General features: G+C 35.2%; 1 protein-coding gene across 3 annotated transcripts in view; it reads right to left on the bottom strand.

Moving 5' to 3' along the window:
* Positions 1–1,384: 1,384 nt before the first annotated feature.
* FAR1 (fatty acyl-CoA reductase 1) overlaps positions 1,385–24,642 on the bottom strand; it is a 44,510-nt gene continuing 21,252 nt past the window's right edge. For 2 of the 3 annotated variants that reach the window (XM_070934331.1, XM_070934338.1), the window contains exons 3-12: positions 24,417–24,592; positions 23,479–23,658; positions 20,468–20,645; positions 18,797–18,841; positions 18,582–18,700; positions 16,849–16,916; positions 12,267–12,438; positions 6,414–6,543; positions 5,349–5,476; positions 1,385–3,833 (exon numbers count right to left, since the gene is read on the bottom strand). In XM_070934331.1, the coding sequence (XP_070790432.1) occupies positions 3,671–3,833; positions 5,349–5,476; positions 6,414–6,543; positions 12,267–12,438; positions 16,849–16,916; positions 18,582–18,700; positions 18,797–18,841; positions 20,468–20,645; positions 23,479–23,658; positions 24,417–24,592 (1,359 nt within the window). In that variant the 3' untranslated portion in view covers positions 1,385–3,670. Of the gene's footprint in view, positions 3,834–5,348; positions 5,477–6,413; positions 6,544–11,852; positions 12,004–12,266; positions 12,439–16,848; positions 16,917–18,581; positions 18,701–18,796; positions 18,842–20,467; positions 20,646–23,478; positions 23,659–24,416; positions 24,593–24,642 lie in introns of those variants that run through there. The other variant, XM_070934345.1, reaches the window with a different exon arrangement.

Here is a 24,642-nt window from a genome sequence, read left to right as displayed (position 1 = left end):
CTGGTATTCTTGCACCCACCACTGTCACCATGATGTGGACATACACAATAGGACTTGAAGAAGCAAATCAAAGTAGTCATTAACTAAAGTAAATTATATAACAGTCTATTAAATCAGACAATACTATCATATCCATGGTACTTTAAAAGGTAGATTTGTGCTTCTAATATCCTATGCAAAAATTAACCATATATGAAACAAATTTCCAAAGTCAACCCTAGAGACTACAGAAGTATGGATGACAACTGATAGCTCTTTCCATTTAAAGCAGTGGTATTCAACTTTTTGGCTTGCCTGGGCCACTGTGAGTGAAGAGAACTGTCTTGGGTTGTGTATAAAATATAAAATACAGCTAATGTATATAAATCACATGTTAAATGTTTACGATCTTGTGGGGCCGCATTACTAGTGCATGCATGTATGCAGCCTGAGATCCGGACATGCCTGATGTAAAGGATACAATCAATATTTCTTGTTCAGCAGTTCTCAGAAAAAAATATTTTATCTCTTCTTTATTTACAATATAAAAGGCTGTTCATTAAAACTATGTATGACAAGACATTTACTTTGGTTTAAACTTGAAACAATATAGCCACTTCAAACTTGGGTAAATCCTAATAGAAGATCACTAAATTTTTCCATGTTGTGATGGAGTAAAATGGAAAATGTTCCAAACATGAGGAACAATTGAAATCTGTTAATCTGTTATTTGTGTTTTTCTCCATGTCCCATTATTCTACAGAAAAAAAATGGGATTAAAAAAATACCTTAAAAAACATGCTGTACCTTCTTATAAGGATAAAAGAATGTTACATCAGCGTTTTGATGCATTTTGTAACTGCAGTATTTCCTCACACAGGCAGATAATAGAATTGGGAGAGTCAGCACATTTTAATTGTAGCAACAATGTAAAAAGATATTCATCAAGAACCAGAAATCTTGGTTGCAGTTTAAGGTAGAAGAGAAGATATATCATGACACAAGCCATTCAAAATTTGCCTTAACTAATGCACAGGTTTCTTTTTAAAAATGTGTTAAGTGATAATAATCATAGCTAAACATGGGCTGAAAACTTGTTTATAAGTAAGTCTTCTATTTATGTGAATGTACTTTTTAAAAAGCATGGTAAAACAATGTTTTAATGAAATTTCAGGCACTCCCTGGATTCAATGATCAATCTCCCCTTTGTTTTTCCCTTTCAAGGAAGGAAAATTGGTAATGATGTGCTACTTTTATCTTTCTCTCATCTTCAAAAGTTTACAAGTATACCACAAACATTTAAAGCAAAGCAGTAGTATATTAAGTTCTAACTATTTCATAACACATGATACTTTCAATTAAGATTTCACATTTAGCTTAAGCTATCTGATAAATTCAACAAATGCAGTATTCAGGAATAGGTTTATTTTTGGTTTACAGACAAAGGCACCCAAATATTTTAATTAAATGATTATTTAAAATGTTGTTTCTGAAATCTGTTTTTATAGTAGGGAACCACATAGAGGAATGTTGTTTCTATAATCCTAATTCTAAATTCTGGCATATTCAAGGACTTTGTTTCATAATACCTTTCTCTCACACTTCAGATTTCACCATTTTTTTTCTTGGAATTTTGAAACTTTTCAGGTATTCAAATTCACGTATTTTTCCTTTAGGTTTGAAACAACTGGTATTGATACTGCTATATTAGCAAGAATAGCATGAGAATATTTAGATATGAAAATAGAATGAATCACCTAGATGTGTGAAAGTCTGAAAGATTTGTCTAAAAAAATGTTATGGAGAGTTGTGTTATTTCTCAGCTGTATTTGTTTTAAGGAAACCTATAATTTATTCCATAAAACAAGATACACAGGAAAAAATGACTATCTAAGTAACATTCAGTTGCCTTACCGATATTTATTACACCTGTGTACATATGTACACACCCATCCTCTTGCATGTTAAATTCCAGACATGTATTCCAATGTGCCAAACGGATATATGGTCAGTGAGGAATTATTTAGGGAGCAACGGTGACAGACAGATATAGTAAGGATGTTGCAAATAAATGGTAAAATATTACATCACAAAGTTCACAATTTATTGTATTCCATCATTGCAACAGCAGTCTCACACACTCTTTAAAAGAGTGTGGTCCCTGACCATGCAACATGTTGTATCCCTGTAAATATTATATGCACATTTAAGTTTTGTTTTTTTAAAAAATCATATTTAACTATGAGAAAAATAGTTAAATTTTAACAAGGAAACTTTCTTTTTAAAAGTAGAAGCACAATTATATGGAAGATTTTAACAGTGGCATAAGGTTTGAATGTGGAATAATAAGTGTAGGACACATATGTTTTGTGCATAACACTTGTATGATTCATTCACAATTTACTTAAGCATAGTAATAAAAATAGATATAATAGAAGTTGATCTGATTATCCTATACTACACCTGGAAATGTGGATTATAGCAAATAAAAGCATCTAAGTTAGCACAGAATGTAGAATATGTCATGAAATATAAAAACCATGTTTTAAATGAAGCATAATTCAAATCTACATTTTATGGGGACAGTTGCAAATGGATGCTCACTGCTAAATCAATTTAAACATATAGAAAAAGATATTAGCCCAAGTAGGAATTATTCAACAGTTTCCATGTTCTACATTTTTGTTTCAACTATTTCTACTGAAACTACTGAACTTATTTAGCATAAATATACTGACTCCTAAATGCTAAAGAAAGCATTTGGTAATTCACTTTTAAATTATATGGGTAACACAGGAAACACACTTTTTTCCTATTTGGATCTCAAGTTCCTTATCTGCAGTGAAAGTTTCTCTTGCTATACCTTAAGGGACAAAATAACTTATTTCATCATTTTCTCTTTGCACTCTTCTTTTATAGCCACAATTCATAAAGCTTGAGATAAAATACCGTGTACCAATGGCAGTTTTCTTCTTAAAAGTATTCTGCCTTTTTAGTGAGGTGATGGGCTTAAGAAATGACTGAGGGAAACAGTGTTCAAGCATTCTAATGCTTGGATTTAATTCTCAGTGGTGGACAGGTAAGTGTTTCCTGTGGATTAATCCATATGTGTAGGTATACTTGTAACAGCACTCCTCTTCCCTCCCCCAATTTTTTTTTTAGATTTCTTTTAGTAATTTTTGTATTATTAGGAGCCTTTGGAAAAGAGTTAAGAAGGAAAGATTAGCAGAATGCCCTGTTTAAATAATTTACAAGGAATATTTCTCATAAAATTAACCAGAAAAATCCGCTGTGATTCTCAAATAAATTGCCACCTAAGAGAATAATTTGTTTACCTTACCTAAATGCGCTTATTTGCAATAAAAATTAAGTTTACTATGTTAAGGCAGATTTTAATTGAATGCATTCCAGAATTGCAGTTACACTGGTCAATGGCCTAACATTTTCCTCATACAGATGTATTAAATCTGCTTGGATATTTTACCTACATATTTGCCTAATGAGAGATTGATCCAGATTAGCCATATAATCTTCACAGAAATACACAATTAAGCATCACATGAACTGTATTTCACAATCCAGATCTAATATTTCATGTTTTTACAAAAGACAAGATGAGTAGGTATATTATACGGCTTTGTGCCATTAGACCACCAAATGCATAGATGTCCTAATGCTGGAATTGTCATCTCTAGTATCTCATAGTGCTGGATGCTCTGAAGTAAGAGAGGAACTTGTAACATAGGCTAACAACAAAATACCAGATGTTTCTTGCCATTTGTGATCTTGCAATGAAAATTCGCCAGATGAGGATTACAAGTACTGTATTGAAGCCATACCGTATGTTCCTTAGCCTGGAGATAAAAACAAATCAAGAGAGAGAGAAAAAAAATAACAAATGTGGGAAACTTAAGTAAACTGGCAAATAAAAATATAACAGCTTGAGGATGAAACAAAACATATTATTTATAAAATTCCTATTTCATTAGAAAGGAATTTTTATAATAGTGTGTACAATTTTGTTACAACAGTCTAGTTTTATAAAATCTGCACATCAGTAAATTATACTGTTCTGCAGTACAGATTTCCTTTCCTATCATAGAATTCTCCCATCATACATAAAGATTTTTATGCAATTCATATGCTCTTTTCCTACAGAGTACATATACCAAGAATTACAAGATAACTTATATTTGAAAGACTGATACAAACAGTATCATTCTCCCCAACTTAAAAGGTAATCAAAACCCCAATATGTAATCTTCAGGCAAAAGAGATAGGCAAGAAATATCAGCGTCCTGGTGGACCTCACCGAAATTATTTTACCACAACATCTGTTTAGCATTTTTTGAAACAATTACAATAAGAATGTCAATTGATTATTTTAATAATTACAGAAGTGTTTAAGTATTAATAGAAGAGTTACTGTGGCCTTAATACAGTTACCAAAAAAAAGCCTTTGACATTCATAGAATTACATCAATAATAATAGCTAATAGGTTATTCAGTAAATAAAGCAACAATGAATCTTATTTTTAAAATAATTTATGTGACTATGACTTCTGTATATCTTATTTATTCATTCATACTTTATGCATGTTCTTATCTTTCACTAGTCTGTGAAAGTCTTCTTATGCTGTTTGAATTAAGTTTTTCACACGCAAATCTAAAATCTCACTGGGTTTCATTAGAGATCTAAAATTATTATGTGTACATGGGGGAAGGTTATGTGCATTTAACTGGATTTCAATATAATATGCATGGGAAGATGGAAGAAAAAATACTTCTTTGTTTTGTCTATGGTTTTGTGCATCTGTGCTTAATTAATATTTTAATTTTCAACTAGAAATCACTCCATGTTTTCTCAATCTAGGCTCTGCATTTGGACTTTATCTGTTCCAGAAGGGAGGCATATAGTGTTGAATTTTTCTCACTTTGATGTGCACACAGATGAATTCTATGACTATGTTTCTTTGTCAGTGGTTTCTATAGACCATAGGCTGATTAATAAGTTTCTTCTTCTAAGTGTTTTGCCAAAAGCTGGCTTCTAATTAAAAACAGAAGATACTGTTATTAATAGCAATAGCACTTAAACTTATATACTGCTCCATAGTGCTTTACAGCATTCTCTGGGCGGTTAACAGTCATCATATTCCCCCCCAAAAATCTGGGTCCAATCTGGAAAGATGGAAAGCTGAGTCAATCTTTAGCTAGGCAGGATCAAACTCCTGGCTGTGGGTGGAGTTGGCCTGCAATACTGCATTCTAACCCCTGTGCCCCCACGGCTCATCAACATTTTACATTGTGGTAAAGAATAGTTAACATAAATACATATTAATTTATGGGACAAAGAAGTCTAGTCCACATACTTATTTAAGTGTTTCCGAGCTGCTGGGAGACCAGACATTTCTTCATTCAGTACATACTTCTTTGTTCCCATGCAGTAATTTTCCATATATTCTGCCCAATGTAACTGCCGAACATCAAAATTAAATACCTGGTGTAAAAATTAAACAATGTATCTGTTACTAACAAAATATAGTTTTAAACTCAAATCAAGAATACAATGGATAAAATATTGTTTCTTAGTAAAATCAAATAAAACATCACCTACCCACCCAACCTAAGAATTAACTTCCATTAATGATCCATAATATTGATTCCACAAATAAATTCAAACTCTTGGATCCCTTGTAATAATCACAAGCACAATTACATAAGAAGCGTGTTGATACCAACAGTCTTTTCTACCCAGCTCTTTAAAACAATATCAAAATAAAAGGTGTCTGTATGAAAACTGGCTGTATCATGCATTTGAAAGAGTAACAAATGAATCATATGTTTATTCAGAGTTCAATGGAATTATTTACCTATGTAACTGGATCTATGTAATTATATAGAGTTCTTGTGTCTAGGTCCTATAATACCAAAAGTTATTTCTCCCTTTTCTTAATACAGTTACAAAAATGTATCAGCATTCAATTTGGTTAGCCAATTATGGCAAATCCCACCCCTAAAAGTTTTCTTTACCACCCAAGTATCATTCTTAAATGGGTTTCTATCATCCTCCCGTAATGTTAACACTTTAGTATGTATGAGTTTTTATTTTAAAACCAAATCTTTTTTTCTACTCTATGGAAAATATACTAATATATATAATAATTTTATTTAGGTATATCTGGGTTTCCAATGCAGCCCATTCAAAGATCTATCTGTATTTAGTTGCGCTTATTATGACAATGGGCATACTGAATACATTTGGCATTTTATTGTTGTTTCAGAAAAACTACAGTAGATCAAAGCCAGGCACTATGGAAGGGGATCATGCTATAGCTTTATCTTTTCATTAGTTTCTTATGTTTCATTTTGTTCTTTAATTGAAATGCCTTATGTATTACATTGTTAGCAAGCAAAGCAACTCAAATGTAACTTGCCTTTTTGTCTTCAGGACTCAACTGGTTCATAAGCATATTGACATTGTCTGTGTTCCAGTCCCAAGAATTACTTGTAAAGTACTCTAATAGCACCATAGCTCTGTGAAGACGTGTTATTGTTTTCATCATCCTATAGCCCAGAGAAAGATGTTATTAAAGAAAATCACACTCACAACTTAAATATGACTCAACACTTAGAAGGAAGGTTCCTCCACAAGATCCTTCAGTTTGCCCATTACACCATTAAAACTTGGAGTAGAATTTTCAAAAACAGAGTATTTCTGCATAGCATGTTAAATAACTTTTTTTTTTTTGAAAGGCTGAGGTCCTTTTCTTAGGTAGTACTGTGAACACCACAATTTATCTATAAATTAGGGCTATGCAGATATGAAGGGAGCACATAACATCAATTGCAGCTCCTTTTAATCATTGCCTTTTGGGGGGATCACAATACACTTTGAATTATATTTGACCTTTTGAATTTAAGGCTCTGCACAACTCTAATCAACCGCACAATGTAATTCACAAAAAATTCTGATGAGATTTGCATGGAGATATTCCTTTGCCCATTAATTTAGAAGTTGAAAAGGTCATGGAAGAAATATTTCTTTATAAAACCATCTTCTTTTGAATCCTGCTTATAAATGATGCTTTGCATCATGCTGGTTCAGATGTTTACTACTTAATATGCAGAAATATTCTATTCATGTTTATTGCATAAGTCAATCAAGTGTCAATATTTTGTTTGAATATAGTGCATTCTATTAGTAGGATCAACTTGAAAAATAGCTTTAAAATACTAGTATCTCTGAACTTGAATTTAGTGAACTCTGAATTCATTCTTTTGCAATTTCTGTTGATGCTGCTACAACCAGTAATACAAACCCCTAGAACCTTATTTGACAGCTATTCTGACCCTGACCATTTCAAGACTGAACCTTCTAATAGAAAGCACTGATCATCAGGAAGATAGAAAAGTGAAGAACAAAAAGAAAAAGTTTTCATGAAAAAAGGTTGCTTTAGAAAGACTTTTTTTATTCAGTTATGGTAACTTGCTTATACTGAGGATAGCCAAATACAATTCTATTGAAAATAATAAGTGCAATTTATTAAAAAGAAGACATACATCTGAAATACCGTATGAATAACCATCTTCTGTAAAAATAATTCAGAACAATGAAACTATGTATTATATTTTTCTAATTTTAAGATTTTTCCCAAGGGATCTTAACAGCTTCTGGGCTATATTAAGAGAAATTATACATATCATCCATGATATAAACAAGCTTTCCCCAACCTTTCTGGCCCCAGGGACAGGTTTCGTTAGGAAAATTGTCTTCCGTGGCCTGGGGGTGGGTGGGAGAATGGTTTCATGTACAGCCTAGTTCCCACGCATGCACAGATGAAGTTTTGGTTGCTTGCCTTCTGCTTGCACAGCTTGGTTTCTAATAGGCCACGGACTGGTGCCAATCAATGGCCCGGGATTGGTGACCCGTTATAAAGTATTATTTTCAAACATTTATAAGCATACCATCTAGCTCAATCAAATTTATTATAAACAAGTGTCCTTAATGATATAAAATTCATGAGGCAAATATAACTAAGTTTTTGGAAAGAACACTAAGAGGCATCCTAGATTGTTTCTCAAAATAAATGTTGCCTGGGATCTCAGGATGAACTCCTCATATATACATATGTATATACCTATATATACATAAAGGTAAAGGTTCCTCTTGCACATATGTGCTAGTTGTTCCCGACTCTAGGGGGTGGCGCTCATCTCCATTTCAAAGCCGAAGAGCCAGGGCTGTCCGAAGACGTCTCCGTGGTCATGTGGCCAGCATGACTAAACACCAAAGGCGCACGGAACACTGTTACCTTCCCACCAAAGGTGGTCCCTATTTTTCTACTTGCATTTTTTATGTGCTTTCCAACTGCTAGGTTGGCAGAAACAGGGACAAATAAACGGAGCTCACATACATACATACATGCATTATTTTTGTATTTTCTTTTCTGGAGAACATTTCACTTTTCAAGTCTGATCAAGACCTCTCTTTCAATACTGTCATGATTTATTTTTAGAGGTTAGTTTGGCTTCATTTTATTGTCTCCTCACTGGATAGTTGTGATTTCAGTTTATGATATTCTATCTAGTTTTGTAGATATCATTGTATCTACTTAAATATTACAATTTTAATGAACTAAAAACTCACAGTCTTTCTTCAAGGAATGCTCCTCACAGAGCTTTTCTGCTTAAGCAACACTGTACATTTACATGAATAGTCCACATATTGCAGATTTTGTGGAATTATTAGTGTCTGAGTTGTATATATTATTTTTGTCAGACAGATGAATTATGTAATACAATTAGACAACACAGAAAACATCCAAATCTGTCAAATGTAATCACAGTTCTGCAAAAACTGAAAGACACCATAGCATATATTCAACCTTTTAATCTCAAAATGGAAAATCTTTATTAAAGAAACAAAATCAGAAAAAAAACCCAGCTTGACTGAACTTCCCCATATTGCTATTCTCAAAAAGAATTCCAGAATTCTTCAGTGTTCCTTTACAAGCTTGTAAACTAAAGACAGATCACAATGACCTTTCATGTAGTATTTAACATTCATAACATCTAATATCTTAGTTCCATCCCATTAAGATTATAGGCAGAACATCATATTTTGATATCTCAGCTGATACAGGTTGCTGCACTCAGGCTATAGATTGGGACTAATTATAATAGCAGTTATTCCTGAAGCCACTGACATTAACTGACAAATCCTACAGTATATTATTTTAGATCAGGTTATTTGGAACAAAATGTTTTTCCTCTTTAAGATGCTTAGGATTTAAAATAATTGAGAATTATTTTTATTTTGTTCCTCAGAATTGTTGGGAGAATAACAGAAAAAGTTCTCTGTGGATGCTTCCAACCTTTGAAACTCCTTGCCAAAGTAAGACTTGAACCCTCTGTTGTGCTTTAGTACCTTAAAGTAGTGGGTTTTTTTCCTATAGGTTTCTTCAAATTTTTACTGCTGTATTCTATTTTTGTTTCCATTTTTTATTGTGTTACACTGTTTCCTATTTTATTATTATTAATTGTTAAATAATTAAGTTGTGTGGCTAAAAGGTAAGACAAAAATTATGTAAAGAAAATAACCTTTTCCTATGCTATTTGATAACCGGAGGATTTTTGCTAAAGGGAAGCTTCTACATAAATATTGTTTATGATCAACACAGAACAAGATGAATTTAAATGGATTGTACTTCTTGTTTAAAATCCCCCCTTTTCCATATTAGATACCATTACAACATAAAGTTATTTTATACTGCACACAAATTATATTGCAAGTTTAATACAGTTATGGATCTGGTCTTTGATTTTTCTATTTCCTACATTTCTATGCTCAACTTGTTTTATTTTTTTTAAATCGTATTACTTCAAACCACTTTCTCACTCCTCTTAAAATATACAAATATAGATATAAGGACCAACATTTGATCTCCAATGATGCTATATGATCATAATGTCCTGGAGAGATGGTGATCTGGTTTTCTGATTTCATGGCACTCAGTTCCAAAATGTGCCAAATTTTCAAATAATAAAAACTTTTTTTCTCATAGAAAACCATTACATTTCAGCTCACTAAAAACTAATTCTACACTAAAAGACATTCTGAAAGACAGATACTACCTGTCTACTGTCTACATTCTGAAAGACAGATACTACTTTTTACAATGAATCACTTTTACTTTGTTTGGTAGGATTTCAGTATAAACAAGACCGGAAACAAAGCATTTTATAAGTGTATGTGTTCATCATTAAATAGGAATCTAATTTTCTTGTAGCAGGCAGAGTATACAGAATTCATGGGATAAATTATCAGCTCACGGTGATATGTTTTTAACAGATATAGCTACCAGTTAGATGCAAGCATGTTTAGAAAATACAAGTTTCGCTGGTAAGAAACTTTTTTTTTTTTTTAAATCATTTTAATCTCAAATCCACCTTTCCCACAATTAAAGTCAAGGATTTAAAATGATCTCAACAATATAGGCACATTCACGTATTTTTCATGTTATTGGTATGGAAGTAGTTTTTCAGGCATATTCTTTTGGCATATTCTTTTTCAACCTCCTGCAGCTCCTGCCATTTCCTGGAGGTCTCTTATTAAAGAAGTAATCAGGCCTAACCTCTGCTTAGATTCCAAGCCACAACAAAGTCATCCAGGTGATGTCACCTACTAAAGCATGTTTTACAGACTTCAAATACAGTATATTAAAACATGAATTTGAAAGTCTGAAAGTTGTATTACACAATGGCTATGAGGAGGAAAAGAGAGACAAGAGCTTCTGGGGGGAACGGAAGAGAAACAAGAGCTTCTGGGAATGGAAAAAAGTTCTCTACTCTAGAACCTTCTTCTAGGAATAGAGAGAAGACTGCCAAAATGACAACAATGGTAGTAACAAGGTCTCAGTATTCTTTATGGGAAAGTTGTTCTGAAGAATACAATTAGTAAAATTGCTGTTTATGGATTTGGGAAAATATTATAGGCCTTTGCTTGCTGCCTATATTATGGAACAAACGAAAACTATTGCCTAAATTGTTATGGCAAAAAAGTAAGTGGTGTGTCTGCTAAAATTATTTCTAACTCTTGGAACAGTATGTTAATGCTGTAAGAGAAATGATGGCAGTTCCCAAAGTCAAAGACATATTCGTTTTGTCATAGGTATATACACACGCACACATACACATACCTACAATCTTTGACTTGGTATGTGTGCATTTAAGTGTATTTATATTTACAGATATAGATATATAGTTTCCTTTTCCTCTCCAAATACTAAACTACTGAAATAATAACGATATATCTTCTGTTCCTTCAGACTTTTGGGGGTGGAGGCTGTGCAGTTTGAGCAGCAGTTCTGGAAAAGAAAACTTGAAAAAATTGGCATTTTAAAATGTTAAGATAGAGAAAAAATATGCAAATTTGAGCAGTAAAAGTATACATTTTGCCGGCTTAAAAAAATTTGTAAGCCAAAAGAATTATAAGCCAAATGATGGTGATATAAAATATCTCCTAAATTATCTAAATTTGTTAAAGAAACCATGTGTACCATAGTTTTAGTATCTCTTCTATCCCCTTCCCCTCCCCATTCATTTTAGCTTATAATTTTCAATAACAGTGCTAGAGTAGGATGATTTGAAGAGCGTAGTAACTGCATGACATGGACCTATGACTCTAATAAAGCCAATGTCAACCAGCCACTAAGGCCCAAAAATATCCAGCTCTTTTACTGTTATTGTTGGTTCTTCCATTAGTAAATCTAAGGTAAAAAGCTCATGCCATTGATCTAAACTGCCACCAAGCTTCCATCACTTTAGCAAAAAATTAGCCCTTTCTTTCTTACCACGGTTTCTGACCTGTCAACCTGAGAACAACATCGTATAAGAACGCAGGAAGTATGTGACCGACTGTAGTCCAATAATGATGAATAAAGGGATTGGACTGGAGTTTAAGATTGGGACGCCTGATTGCTTGTTCTAAAGGATTCCTCTTGAATATCAAATTTATGTAACATTCTGTAGGAAAAATAAGGGTCAAAATGTTCTGAGTAGCTCTTGTTCGAAGAATAAATCCAATCATCTCTAGACATCTTAATGGGTTAACTACTCCATACTACACCATTTTCACTGTTGCCGGAAAACAGCAGACTTGGATTCGAACTTCTATGGATTTAACATTTCATCCAACCATCATTACGAAAAAGAAAAAAATGTGTTAATTGTGTAAGCATGGGTTGTAAATAGCCAGAGGAACACAAAGCAGAGCTAGTCACCATTACCTTGGGTTTCTTCCTGTAATCCTGAGGTAGATATCATACAGGAATGCTGGGGCCTTATGGCTTACAGCAATCCAGTAGTGATATAAAAGGTGATTGGATGTTAGATTTACATTGGGCCGTCTGAAGGCCTGTTCGAGAGGATTCCTCTTGAAAGTGGATATTACATGGTATTCTAAGAAAGAAAAGTTGTGTATAACAGCTTTGATAATAACCATGTAAATGTACTGGACTTCCATGGACATCACAACAGATAGTACTATTCCCACTGATTTAAACCACATTATTCCCTACACATACTTCATTAACTAACAAAGTTAAAGCATTTTATTCAATTAAACTGCAAAATTACAAAACTTTCTCATTGGACTTGTTTGCATACTTAAGCATTACTTTTTAACTTTTCCCTCCTTTTCTCTTTTTTTACTTATTAAATCTGTGAATAAATGAGAACAGAATTTCTTGGCTTAACTTCTTATAGTTTACATAATCATACAAGACCCAAGGATGTTACATTAAAGCAATATTTCAAAATTAAGATATACTAAGTAATAAATTCAAGTAAAAATTAACAAACTCACTACATAAAATAGATTATTTCTTTAAGGATCTGATGCTTTCTCTACCTTAATCTTAATTAGTAAAGTCAGCCAATTTTTTCCTAAAGAAATAAATCAATTGAAAAAAAAAATACAAGCTTCTCTTTTACCACCCATAAAATCTAACCAAAGAACTATAAATAAGAGAGATTACCTCTAGGCCAGGGGTTCCCAACCGGGGGTGCGAGACGATATTCCAGGAGGTGCAAAAACTTGGGTTTATAAATTTCAAAATTATAATGTATATGCATAATTTTATGCATATAATTATTTACTTTTGTAAGGGGTGCGAGAATATATCAGAAGCGTTCTAGGGGTGAGGGGTATGGAAAAGGTTGGGAACCCCTGCTCTAGGCTAATGCCTAGATTAGACAATTACTTAAGTTTCAAATGACTTCTGGGAAATACAAAATCAATATACCTCATGGAGTCTGAAAAGTTTAAAAACTAAAACAGTAGGCTAAATCTCAAATATTTGATGATGGGATCAAATGGTAGTGATAGTATAAATTTCAGCATAATACAATGGCAGCATATGAACTAATGGAACAGAAGTAAAATTTGACTTTTTTCCTCAGCTTTCTGATATGTTAAGGTATATCAGCAAATACTATGCAGTCTCAAAGCATATTTCTTGTGCTTTAGTATTGTTTTGTAATAAATATGTCCTAAACAGAAATGCTATATTTCCATACATCATAATTCAAATGCTAAGTAAAGCCACAGATATGTAAACACTGTTCCAAAAATTGGTCTGTATCAGTGCATTTGCATCAGAAAAATAAAGTTCTGTGACTTTTATACAATATGCAAATTGGCTTAGTTTTATAGACTCTTAAGGCTATTGTTACTACACCTGTGAAATTGCTATATGTACACAGGCAAATAAAGCTTGTGTAACCTTGTATTTCCTACTAAACATGCAGCTATGTGATTCACCCACATTGGTGTAATACTGATCAAGTACTAAAGTTTTTCCACTCCTAAAGTGTCTTATTCAATCAAGTATAGTTTAAAATACAGGTAGTCCTCAACTTATGACTACAATTGAGCCCAGAATTTATGTTGCTAAGTGAGAAATTTTCTAGGTGCCTGATGGACCCTGATAGGTTCCAGATGGAGCTTGGGCCATTCCCTGAGGCTCTGACTCACAGCTCGGCTGAAGAGCTGGTGGCCGCCTGGGATAGGGCGGCCACTGACACTTTGGACCGAGTTGTGCCTTTGTGGCCTCTGACCCGTTGCCGAGTTTACCTGGCTCCTTGGTTTTCCGAGGAGCTGAGGGAGATGAAGCGCCGGAAAAGACGCCTGGAGAGCAGTTGGAGGTCTAGCCGTTCCGAATCTGACCGAACACTGGTAAGGTCTCATATTAAGACCTACCTAGTGGCGATAAAAGCAGCAAAACATATTTATTTTTCCGCTCTTATCGCATCTGCAGATAACCGCCCAGCCGCCCTGTTTAGGGTGACCCGCACCCTCCTCCATCTGGGAGCGTGGGAGGATCCCTTGAAGGGTCGGGCTGAGGATTTTGTTCAGTATCTGCAGGATAAAACCACTCAGATTCGGGAAAGCTTGGTCTCTGACTGGGTGGGTACAGACGGGATGACGGAGGCCGGTCTTGAGAATGTCATTTGGGAAGAGTTCGACCCTGTTGCTCCCGAGGACGTGGACAGGATACTGGGACGGCTGAACGCGACCACATGTTTATTGGACCCGTGTCCCTCCTGGCTGGTGCTGGCCTCCCGGGAGGTTATGCGAGGCTGGTTCCAGGGGATTATTAACACTTCTTTGAGTGAGGGTGTCTTGCCATCTGCCTTGAAAGAGGTGGTGGTGAGGCCCCTCCTCAAGAAGCCCTCTCTGGATCCGGCTGTTTTGGCTAACTATCGTCCGGTCTCCAACCTTGGCTTTGTGGTGAAGGTTGTTGAGAGTGTGGTGGCACGACAGCTTCCTCAGTACCTGGATGAAGCTGTCTATCTAGATCCGCTCCAGTCCGGCTTCAGGCCTGGGCACAGCACGGAAATGGCATTGGTCGTGTTGGTGGATGATCTCTGGAGGGCTCGGGATAGGGGTTGTTCCTCTATCCTAGTCCTGTTAGATCTCTAAGCGGCTTTTGATACCATCGACCATGGTTTCATGCTGCGCCGGTTGGAGGGGTTGGGGGTGGGGGGCACCGTCCTACGGTGGTTCTCCTCCTATCTCTCTTACCGGTCGCAGTCGGTGTTGACAGGGGGGCAGAGGTCGACCTCGAGGTGCCTTGTTTGTGGGGTGCCACAGGGGTCGGTCCTCTCACCCCTTCTGTTCAACATTTATGTGAAGCCGCTGGGCGAGATCATCCGTGGTTTTAGGCTGGAGTTCCATCAGTACGCTGACAATACTCAGCTGTACATCTCCATCCCAGGCCATCCCAACGAGGCCCTTGAAGTGATGTCCCGGTGCCTAGAGGCCGTGCGGGTCTGGGTGGGGAGAAACAGGCTTCGACTCAACCCTTCCAAGACCGAGTGGCTGTGGCTTCTCGCGTTCTGATATAGCCAGCTGGTGCCATCGCTTGCTATGGGGGCCAGTTACTGGACCCCACGGAGCGGGCTTGCAACTTGGGCGTCCTCCTGGATGCACGGCTGTCTTTAGAAGAGCACATGACGGCCGTGGCCAGGGGGGGCTTTTCATCAGGTTCACCTGTTTCGCCAGTTGCGTCCCTTTCTGAATCAGGACTCCCTACGCACGGTCACTCGTCACTTCCGGCCTGGACTACTGCAATGCTCTCTACATGGGGCTCCCCTTGAGGAGCACCTGGAGGCTCCAACTGCTGCAGAATGCGGCCGCGCGGGGGATTATGGGAGTGATGGGGCGTTCCCATGTGACACCCCTCCTGCGCGAGCTGCATTGGCTCCTGGTGGTCTTCCGGGTGCGCTTCAAGGGGTTGGTTACCACCTTTAAAGTGCTCCATGGCATAGGGCCTGGGTACTTACGGGACCACCTTCTGCTGCTGATAGCCTCCCACCGGCCAGTTGGCTCCCACAGAGAGGGACTCCTCAGGGGGCCGTCAACCAGGCAATGTCGGCTGGCAACCCCCAGGGGGAGGGCCTTCTCTGTGGCAGCACCTGCCCCCTGGAACAACCTGCCCCCGGAGATACGTAGGATACCAGATCTCCGTGCTTTTCACCATGCCCTCAAAACTTCCCTATTTCATCAAGCTGGGCTGACGTAAACCCCCCCCCAACCATTTTTAATTGCAAATGGATTTTAGTTGGGAGGTTTTAAATTTTGGGCCAAAATTTGTTTAATTCTTTTAAAATTTTAAATTTTGTATTGGGATGTTTTTTATTCTAGGCTGTGCACCGCCCTGAGTCCAGCAGGAGAAGGGCAGTATAAAAATTGAATAAAATAAATAAATGAGTGAGTTTTGCCCCATTTTACAACTTTTCTTGCCAGATTTGTTAAGTGAATTACTGCAGTTGTTAAATTAGTAACCCGGTTGTTAAGTGAATCTGGCTCTCATATTGACTTTGCTTGTCAGAAGGTCACAAAATATGATCACATGACCCCGGGACACTGCAACCATCATAAATATGAACCATCTGTCAAGCATGATTGTAAATCACGTGACCATGTGGGTGTTGCAATGGTCATAAGCATGAAAAATGGTCATAAGTCACTTTTTTCAGTGCTGTTGTAACTTCAAAAGGTCACTAAATGAACTGTTGTAAGTCGAGGACTACCTGTACACATAACAAATTAATGAATATACAACTTTGAGTCAGTTGTTTACATTTTAAAGTTGTACTTCATATTGGATCATCTAGATAGAAAAAGCAAAAAAAAAAAAAAAAAGTCCTTCAGATGTATCCAGATAGAAGGGAAAATATAGCAGAATTAAGGAGAATCACTGCTATCTTTAAAAGTAGTTCCAACTGAGTCTAACTTGATACACAGCTATCTATGTAAGCTATTTTTAAAATGAACTAATTATCAAAGGAAAAAAAGAGGCCTACCAACTTCACCCCAATGAAAGGGATTAGAGCCACCGGTTGTACAGTTGTATACCATAATATTTCTTGGCCTGAAAAAAAAAGATTACATTTTTTTCTATATCATTCCTCTCAATATAAAACAGTTTAGGCATAGTCAAAAACAAAGAGAAGCAGAATAGCAGAAAAGTGGCTGAATATAAAAAAGTAGATCAACAGAAATATAAAGCAGCAGCCAAACAATCAGTTAACATTATATTTACAAAATAATCCAATGGGATTAGGATCCTCAAGGAAAGGCAGAATAGAAATGTTGATGCATGGCCATCTTTTTAGAGGCAAGAGAAAAAACGAGAGAAAATACCTGCCTCTGGGTTTTTTAATTAAAAAAAGTTAGGAGGCTAGGGTTCTCAACTCATGCTTGTCGGTATATTCTCAAACCTGTTGCAAATTTTGCCAGTTTTACAGGATTGACATTGTGCTTAAACCTCTTCCCTTCGTTTCAATAAAGAATGTGGCGTGCGTATGTTAAAAAAAGAACTTGGCCGGAGTGTGCAAAACAGACAGAATGGTCTACCCATATTTATTTGGCCAGAACTAAAGTAAGTCAAGGCTTCTCTGAAATCAAATTGTTCTACTGTCACCAAAACATGCAAGTTTTATTTGAAATAGTCAGGATCTAGAATATAATACCATCCTTAAATCTGGGACAATATATTCAGATGATAGTGTTGCCTGATATTGCAGGACTATGTCTTGCTAAATTAAACAACTGAAGTCCTCTAAGGCAAGCTAATATACAGCATGCTCTGAAAAAAACAGCTTCCTAATGCACCAGCATTTGGTACTACCTGCTGCCTTTTGGCATTTTAAGTTCCGTACCCCATATTCAACATTTAATTTTTAGATCTTTTAGATCATTGCTGTTTCTTTTCCAGATTGTCTCTCTTGATGATATAATTCTTTTAGTGTGTCTTTATTATTGTACAGGTAGTCTTCGGTTTACAAACACAATTGAGACCAGAATTTCCATTGCTCAGTGAGTCATGACCAATTTTCCTAATTTTTGGCACAGCTGTTAAACAAATCCCCATTACTGCTAACTAAATTATGGGGTTGTTAAGCAAATCTGGCTTTCCCCATTGACTTTGCTTGCTGGAAGCTGGCTGGGAAGCTTACAAATGGCGATCCCACGACCCCAGGATGCTGCAAACATCATAAATACATGCTGGTTGCCAAGCACCTAAAGTTTTATCATGGGACCGGGGGAATTCTGCAATGCTACAAAGATTGACCATAAGTCACTTTTTTCAGTGCCACTGTAACTTCAAACAGTCACTAAAAGAATAAGTCAAGAACTTCCTGTATTCTATAAGCTTTCTAGAGCTGTAACAGACCGGGATGGTCCATATATCTCATAAATAAACAAATAAATAAAGGTTCAGAATTATCTTCAAAGAAAGAGCACTTGTGTTCAGAACAAGGAAAGATCATACACTCCGTGATCTTGCATTATAGCTCAATTTATGACCTCAGAAATTAGTCATGAATTTCAGGCTAAGGATAGTGGGTGTAATGAGTAACTCAGAGGGACTGCAGAACTGCACTTGTTATTAAAGTGTGTAAATTCAAGGAACCTAATTGGTGTAAAGAACAAACACAAATAACATCAATATTTTGGGAAATTTAAGCTTGTATAATTTAATATTATATAACTATTGCTTATCCTATATAAAAAAAATTGTCACCTGTTATACCTATTAACTCCTGAATACCAAGCAGCAGCTATCGTTGCATTGATGACTACATCCACAGGAATAAGATCGGCAACTGCATTATTTGAGGCTCGCATTGTTCTAAGAATTCCTTTTCCTGCCTTAAAATTAAAAAAAAAAAAATACACATTAAGAAAGCCATTTCAAATTAATTCAGTTTTTAAGAGAAAAAAGCCCTTGATTTAACTGTTACTTACAGCAATAAAAAGGCCACTAGGTCCATTAAAGTTATCAATCCATCCCTGTTGAGAAATAACCATAATGAACAATGAAATATTTTGTATTAAATTGTGTTTTAATAAAACTTTTTAATCGAATGTTCAAATATCTAATATATCATTTACATTCATATCTGAAACATTCCATATGGTTAAAGAATGTGCTTTTTTAGAAGAGAAATTTGTAGATAAGAAATGACAAATGTTAGTTATGGATACCAAGATATTGTACTTGTTTTTAAATATTTATTTAATTGTTGTATACTGCCCAAAGTCACTGTTTGTGCATTGGGCAACTATATAAATTTGCTAAATAAATCCATTTTCAAATGGCTTAAGAAATAATGATTCTTTAACATAGCTATACACTTATAGAGCAGTTTTTGATCCAACAGATAAAAGATCTTAATAGACATGAAAGCTGCAGTCGTTAGTTTATCAATAGATACTTTTTTCTCCCTTTATTTCTCAAAGCCTCATATATTTCATCTGTGATCAGACATAATGGTAAACTGGGATTTTTGAAGATCTTATAAATGAGCCTTTATCCTGATTTGGCTCTTCTGGCTAGCATGAATAACAAATTAGAAATGGTCTTTTTAGCATGCCATTTACATAGGGATCCTAATCTGTTCCTCCCAACCACCTCTCTGTTTTCAGTCTAAGAATTAACATGGTCCGAGTAAAAGTTGGAAGTCAGTTTGAACAATAAACAAATAGATCATTTTTTTGGATTAATATATTGTACAAACCTAGTCAATTTGTCTTATTCAATAACCATGGTAACATAAGCTATACCTTAATAAAACTTGAAAACTCCTTTAGTAGAACTATTTACAGTTTAGTTATTTACAATAAAAGAACTAACCAGGAACAGGCAAGCTCCAAGAACTGATATATTCATGATACAATAGAAATATAAGGATCTAGGTTTACACCTTGCAAGTCAACATATCCACTGCTTAAAAATACTCATCTTTATGATTTTAATATTGTTGTGCCATTTCAAAAGTATGAATTACAGCAATTATATATCAAAGGAATTGTCAAATTTTGAATTACTTCAATTTTATCAGCAAAACTATGTCTAGAACAGGGAAATATTCTTAGTTCTCATTATGATAAAATAAGCAGATACTAAAAGTTAAGGATTTGAATTAGTATCTGCTTATGCTGACACTTATCAGTGCTAATATGCTATGAATGCAAAAGGTTCTGTAATTACTTTCACATATGTATCAAGCAAGTAGGATTTTTTTTAGCAAGGTGCTCCAAAATAACAACTGCAACATGTAGAAATACCAAGTTTGACCCCCACTTTCCTCAATTACACATTAAAGAAAACCCAAGTGTGAATTTCTGAGGACTCCCAACAGTCAACAGAGATGATGTTGACATGGAAGGATCAATGGTCCAAAATTATGTAAGGCAGGTTTTTTATATCCTCTTGTATTTTGGATCAGCAAAGACCTACACAATCATATGATTTTCCTTCACAAAAGAAATTTACGGCAGAAAGCATAAGCAGGTCAGCCATTCTACATCCAACTTTTCATGTAATTCTTGTCAATGTCTGAACAACAAAGATAGCTCAAGGTTCAACAAGTTACAAAATATTGATAAAAGAAAAAATAATAAACACTAACTTACAGGGAAAGGTTCCTTCCAGCTGGCACCCACAATTGATGGCCTCACAATGGCAATATTTAATTTTGTACCCTCCTGCTGTACAATGTATTCTGCTAAGGCTTTTGTATATGTGTAAGTATTGGGTCTATCTCCAATTAGTTTTGGCGTAATATCATTTACTAAACCATCATCCATCCATCTGAAAAATAAAATATATTAACTTATAAAGTATCACTACTTTCAAGTGCCCAACAAGCATAATATATCTTATAACAAGTTTCTTATTTATTTAGAGAAAATTTATATGGCTGCCCAACTCACTCTCAGTAACTCCGGATGGTTTACAAGGATAAAATCCCAAAACAAAAACTAATACCCCCCCCCCTCCCCAGCAACAACAATCAGATGAACCACTTGATGGGCTCCATATATAACTCTGGAGTCCCCAGTCCTGTGGGCAGAACATCGTTAGGGCCTTACGAAAGAGGGTCAAAATGGGGGCCAATCTTATCTCTGCAGGGATGTTATATCAGTTTCTCAGATAAGTTAGTGAATCTACCTGAAGAACTTAGGTTTTGCTGCAATTAAGGCATGCTTATTTTGTTTTAGAACTAACATATCATTTCATATATATTTTTTAAACAATGAAGATACTTCTTACAGCAATTGACTACGGTGCAGAAAATTTAGCTTTTTATTTGTATCAATAAATGAACTGAAAAAAGAAATAGATCAGATATAGCCTGTGCCGGACTATAAGAACATGTGGAGTTTTTAACCTCACTAATTCATACTTTTTTGTTTTTTCATAATCTTTCAGACCATACCAGTGTTTCATTACAGTAATTATATTGACATCTAAAAAGATGCATTTGCATTTATATTATTTATATTTATGTATGCATTTGCATTTATATACCTAGAGCTCTTTTGAAAATCTCATAGTATCATAACTTAAAATGCATTTCAGTGCTTTATTTCCACCGTTTTTTAAAGAAAAACTTGAGACATTATTGATAAAAACACATTTCCTAACAACTAAATTAAGCTAGCTTTTTATTTCAGAACTAAAACACCTCAAAGGTAAATGCTTTTTTTTTTTTTGCTAAAAATCTAACACCAGGTGCACTTGTAACTAAGAATAGTAAAACACATCTCTTTATACGCTGAATTAGAAAATCAATTCAAAAGGACATATTTTACTATAAGAGGCTTAATCAAGCTGTTTTAAATTTAAGAGTTGTCATTTTCGAGGCATTGGTTTTTAGTTTCATTTTACTATGATGAAAATTAGTATCAAAAAAGTAAATTGGTTGCTACAATTAATAATAATTTCAAGGAACAAAAACCTAATTTCTTATACCACTGTGTATATCATTAATAGTGGTCTGAATCTGTATTAAGAGTACAATTCTAAAAGTTCTATTCAAAGTAAAGTCTGGTGAACTTTACAACATAAGCTTATGCCTAAATAAGAGCCTTGGTGGCGCAGCAGACTAAAGTGCTGTTAAGTGCTGTTAAGTAGCACCAGCTGCCTGCAATTACTGCAAGTTCGAATCTGACCAGGCTCAAGGTTGACTCAGCCTTCCATCCTTTCGAGGTAGGTAAAATGAGGACCCAGACTGTGGGGGTAATAAGCTGACTTTGTATAAAAAGAACACCGCTTATGGGGGGCCGAAAGCCCTACTAAGCAGGTATATACAAAAGTATGAAGGCTATTGCTTAACGCATTGTAAGCCGCCCTGAGTCTCCGGAGAAAGAAAAGAAAAGAAGAGAAAAGAAGAGAAAAGAAAAGAAAAGAAAAGAAAAGAAAAGAAAAGAAAAGAAAAGAAAAGAAAAGGAAAGGAAAGGAAAGGAAAGGAAAGGAAAGGAAAGGAAAGGAAAGGAAAGGATTGCAGCCTTAGGAATTCTTCAAATCTACTGAAATCAACATGAAAATGTAATCATGTTAACTCACTTCCATTTATTTCAATAAACCAAAAAATAATTACAATGAAGTTATGTCTGAACTTCAGTCTTGGAGAATAGCAAATGGGGCTAGGGAAAAGGTCATACTAAAAGGAACAGCTGAAAAGCTTAATTTCATTAAGACCCTCCAAATTTAAAAGCACACAGCTCATTCATTCTAACTGAAAAGTTATCACACCTCAAAAAGAGTGTATTTATTAACAATTATAAAGCAATTTATCACCAAAAATTCTAACCAAAAACAAGAAAAACAAGCTTTGGTCCAGAATTTCATTCTAGACAAGCAGAAAAGAAAAATCTTCTCCTCCCTCTGCAATTTCCAGCAGCAGTTTTGCCTTTCATACAAACCAATATACTGGAGCAGATTTTCAGAGGGTACAGTAGTCCTCGACTTATGAACATAATTGGGTAGCCCCTCATTTATTAATAAATAAATACATTTCCATTGCTAAGCAAGGTGGTTGTTAAGTGAGTTTCTCCTGATTTTATGACCTTTTTTGCCATGGTTGTTAAGCAACTCACTATAGTTCTTAGGTGAACAATGCAGTCATTAAGCAAATGTTGCTTCACCCTCTGACTCTGCTTGTCAGAAGCTAGGAGGGAAAGTTGCAAATGATGATTCACATGGTCTCGGAACGCTTAAATTTTGATCACATGACTGTGGGGAAGGTGCAATGGGTAAGTGCAAGGACTGGTCATAAATCACTTGCCATGAACTCTGAATGGTCATTAAACAAATGGTTGTTAGTCAAAGACTACTTGTATAAGGTTTGAAAGGGAAATCTACAAAAATTATATTTTGCCTTTCCACCTGGCAGAAATGATCTGATGGATCAAAAGTGCTTTAAACCCAAAAGAACTTCTTCTAACAAAGCTAAGATCTAACCCTTTATATCTAAATATGCAAGTTCACTGTAAAATATTAGTGAAAGTACCAATCAACTATATCCAGAGTTAATTCAAACAAAAAATGATCTTAAATTAAATCCCAACTCTTAATCATCATCATCTCTGATATTAACAAAAGAAACAATAGAAGAGGAAAAATATTGAAGAATACATACTCTAAGGAATCTATTAATTTCTTAGGATCAACAGGAGGTGGATAAACAACTTCCTCAATGTGTTTTCGATTGCAGTATGCAAATGCTGTTGAAACATGGACAAACACATCTAGATTCTTCATTTTCTGAGCCAAGAAGAGAAGCTGTTGTGTTGCAATTACATTGAGCTGAACAGCATCCCTGTTGAAGTAAAAGAAAAAAGCATAAGAGCTCAAGTCTTTGTGCCAGGAATAACAGCCATGGAAAGAAAATGCCTAGTGCAAAAACAAAACACGTAAATAACAAATTCAAACATTTTTTCTGAGACAAAATTAAATTACAAATTACAAATTGTCATACTCTTTAAATCAATTGCCAATTAAGCATGTACTGTATGTTTTTAAGTCTTAGAAACAGTAGAAAGTACAGGTAGTCCCCACTTAGCAACCATTTAAAATTATGACAGTGCTGAACAAGGAGACTTATAATTGTTCCTGGAAGTTTGACTATTGCAGATCACTAATCACATGATTGCAATCAGGTGCTTGGCAATCAATATGCATTTACAACAGTCGCAGCATTCTATGGTCACCATTTGCAACTTTCATAGACAGCTGCCAACAAAAAGTCAATGGGAAAACCAACAGGAAGTTGTAAGTTATGGTCATGTGATGTTGTATTTAAAGTGTTGATTTGCTTAACAAACGCAGCAGGACCCAGAGGAACTGCATTCATAAGTCAGGTATGGTCCTGTGATTTTTCACTTTCCATGTGTTAGTGATGGAATTGCTGGTTCCAACTGTGATTGCTAAGTGAAGACTGCCTATGTAATAAATACAAATTAATACATTTGTTCTTATTCTAAGCCAAGACATTAAGGCTTGACAAAGTTTACGAAATCAAGAGATTACACCAAAAATATTAGAAACAGTATTAGGTTTTAATTAAAACATACTCACCGTAGGAGTTCATTGAATCTTACAGTAGCAGCACAATGAAATATAATATTAATGTAATTTAGAATATTCTTCTTGTCTTCCTCACTAAGGGCCATTTCCACTTCTGTAAGATCACTAGCAATTGGAACAATTTTCTTTTTAAATTCTGGTTGCTCATCTCGCAATCTATCAAAAAGCTATCAAAAAGCAGGACAAAACATTAAGGAAGACAAAAATAATGATGAGC

Source organism: Pituophis catenifer, unplaced genomic scaffold, assembly GCF_029215685.1.
Source record: "Pituophis catenifer annectens isolate HBS135680 unplaced genomic scaffold, rPitCat1.0.hap2 SCAF_1, whole genome shotgun sequence".
Lineage (NCBI taxonomy): Eukaryota > Metazoa > Chordata > Lepidosauria > Squamata > Colubridae > Pituophis > Pituophis catenifer.
The sequence above is the reverse complement of the archived record's forward strand: the minus strand, read 5'-3'. Positions and strand labels throughout refer to the sequence as shown.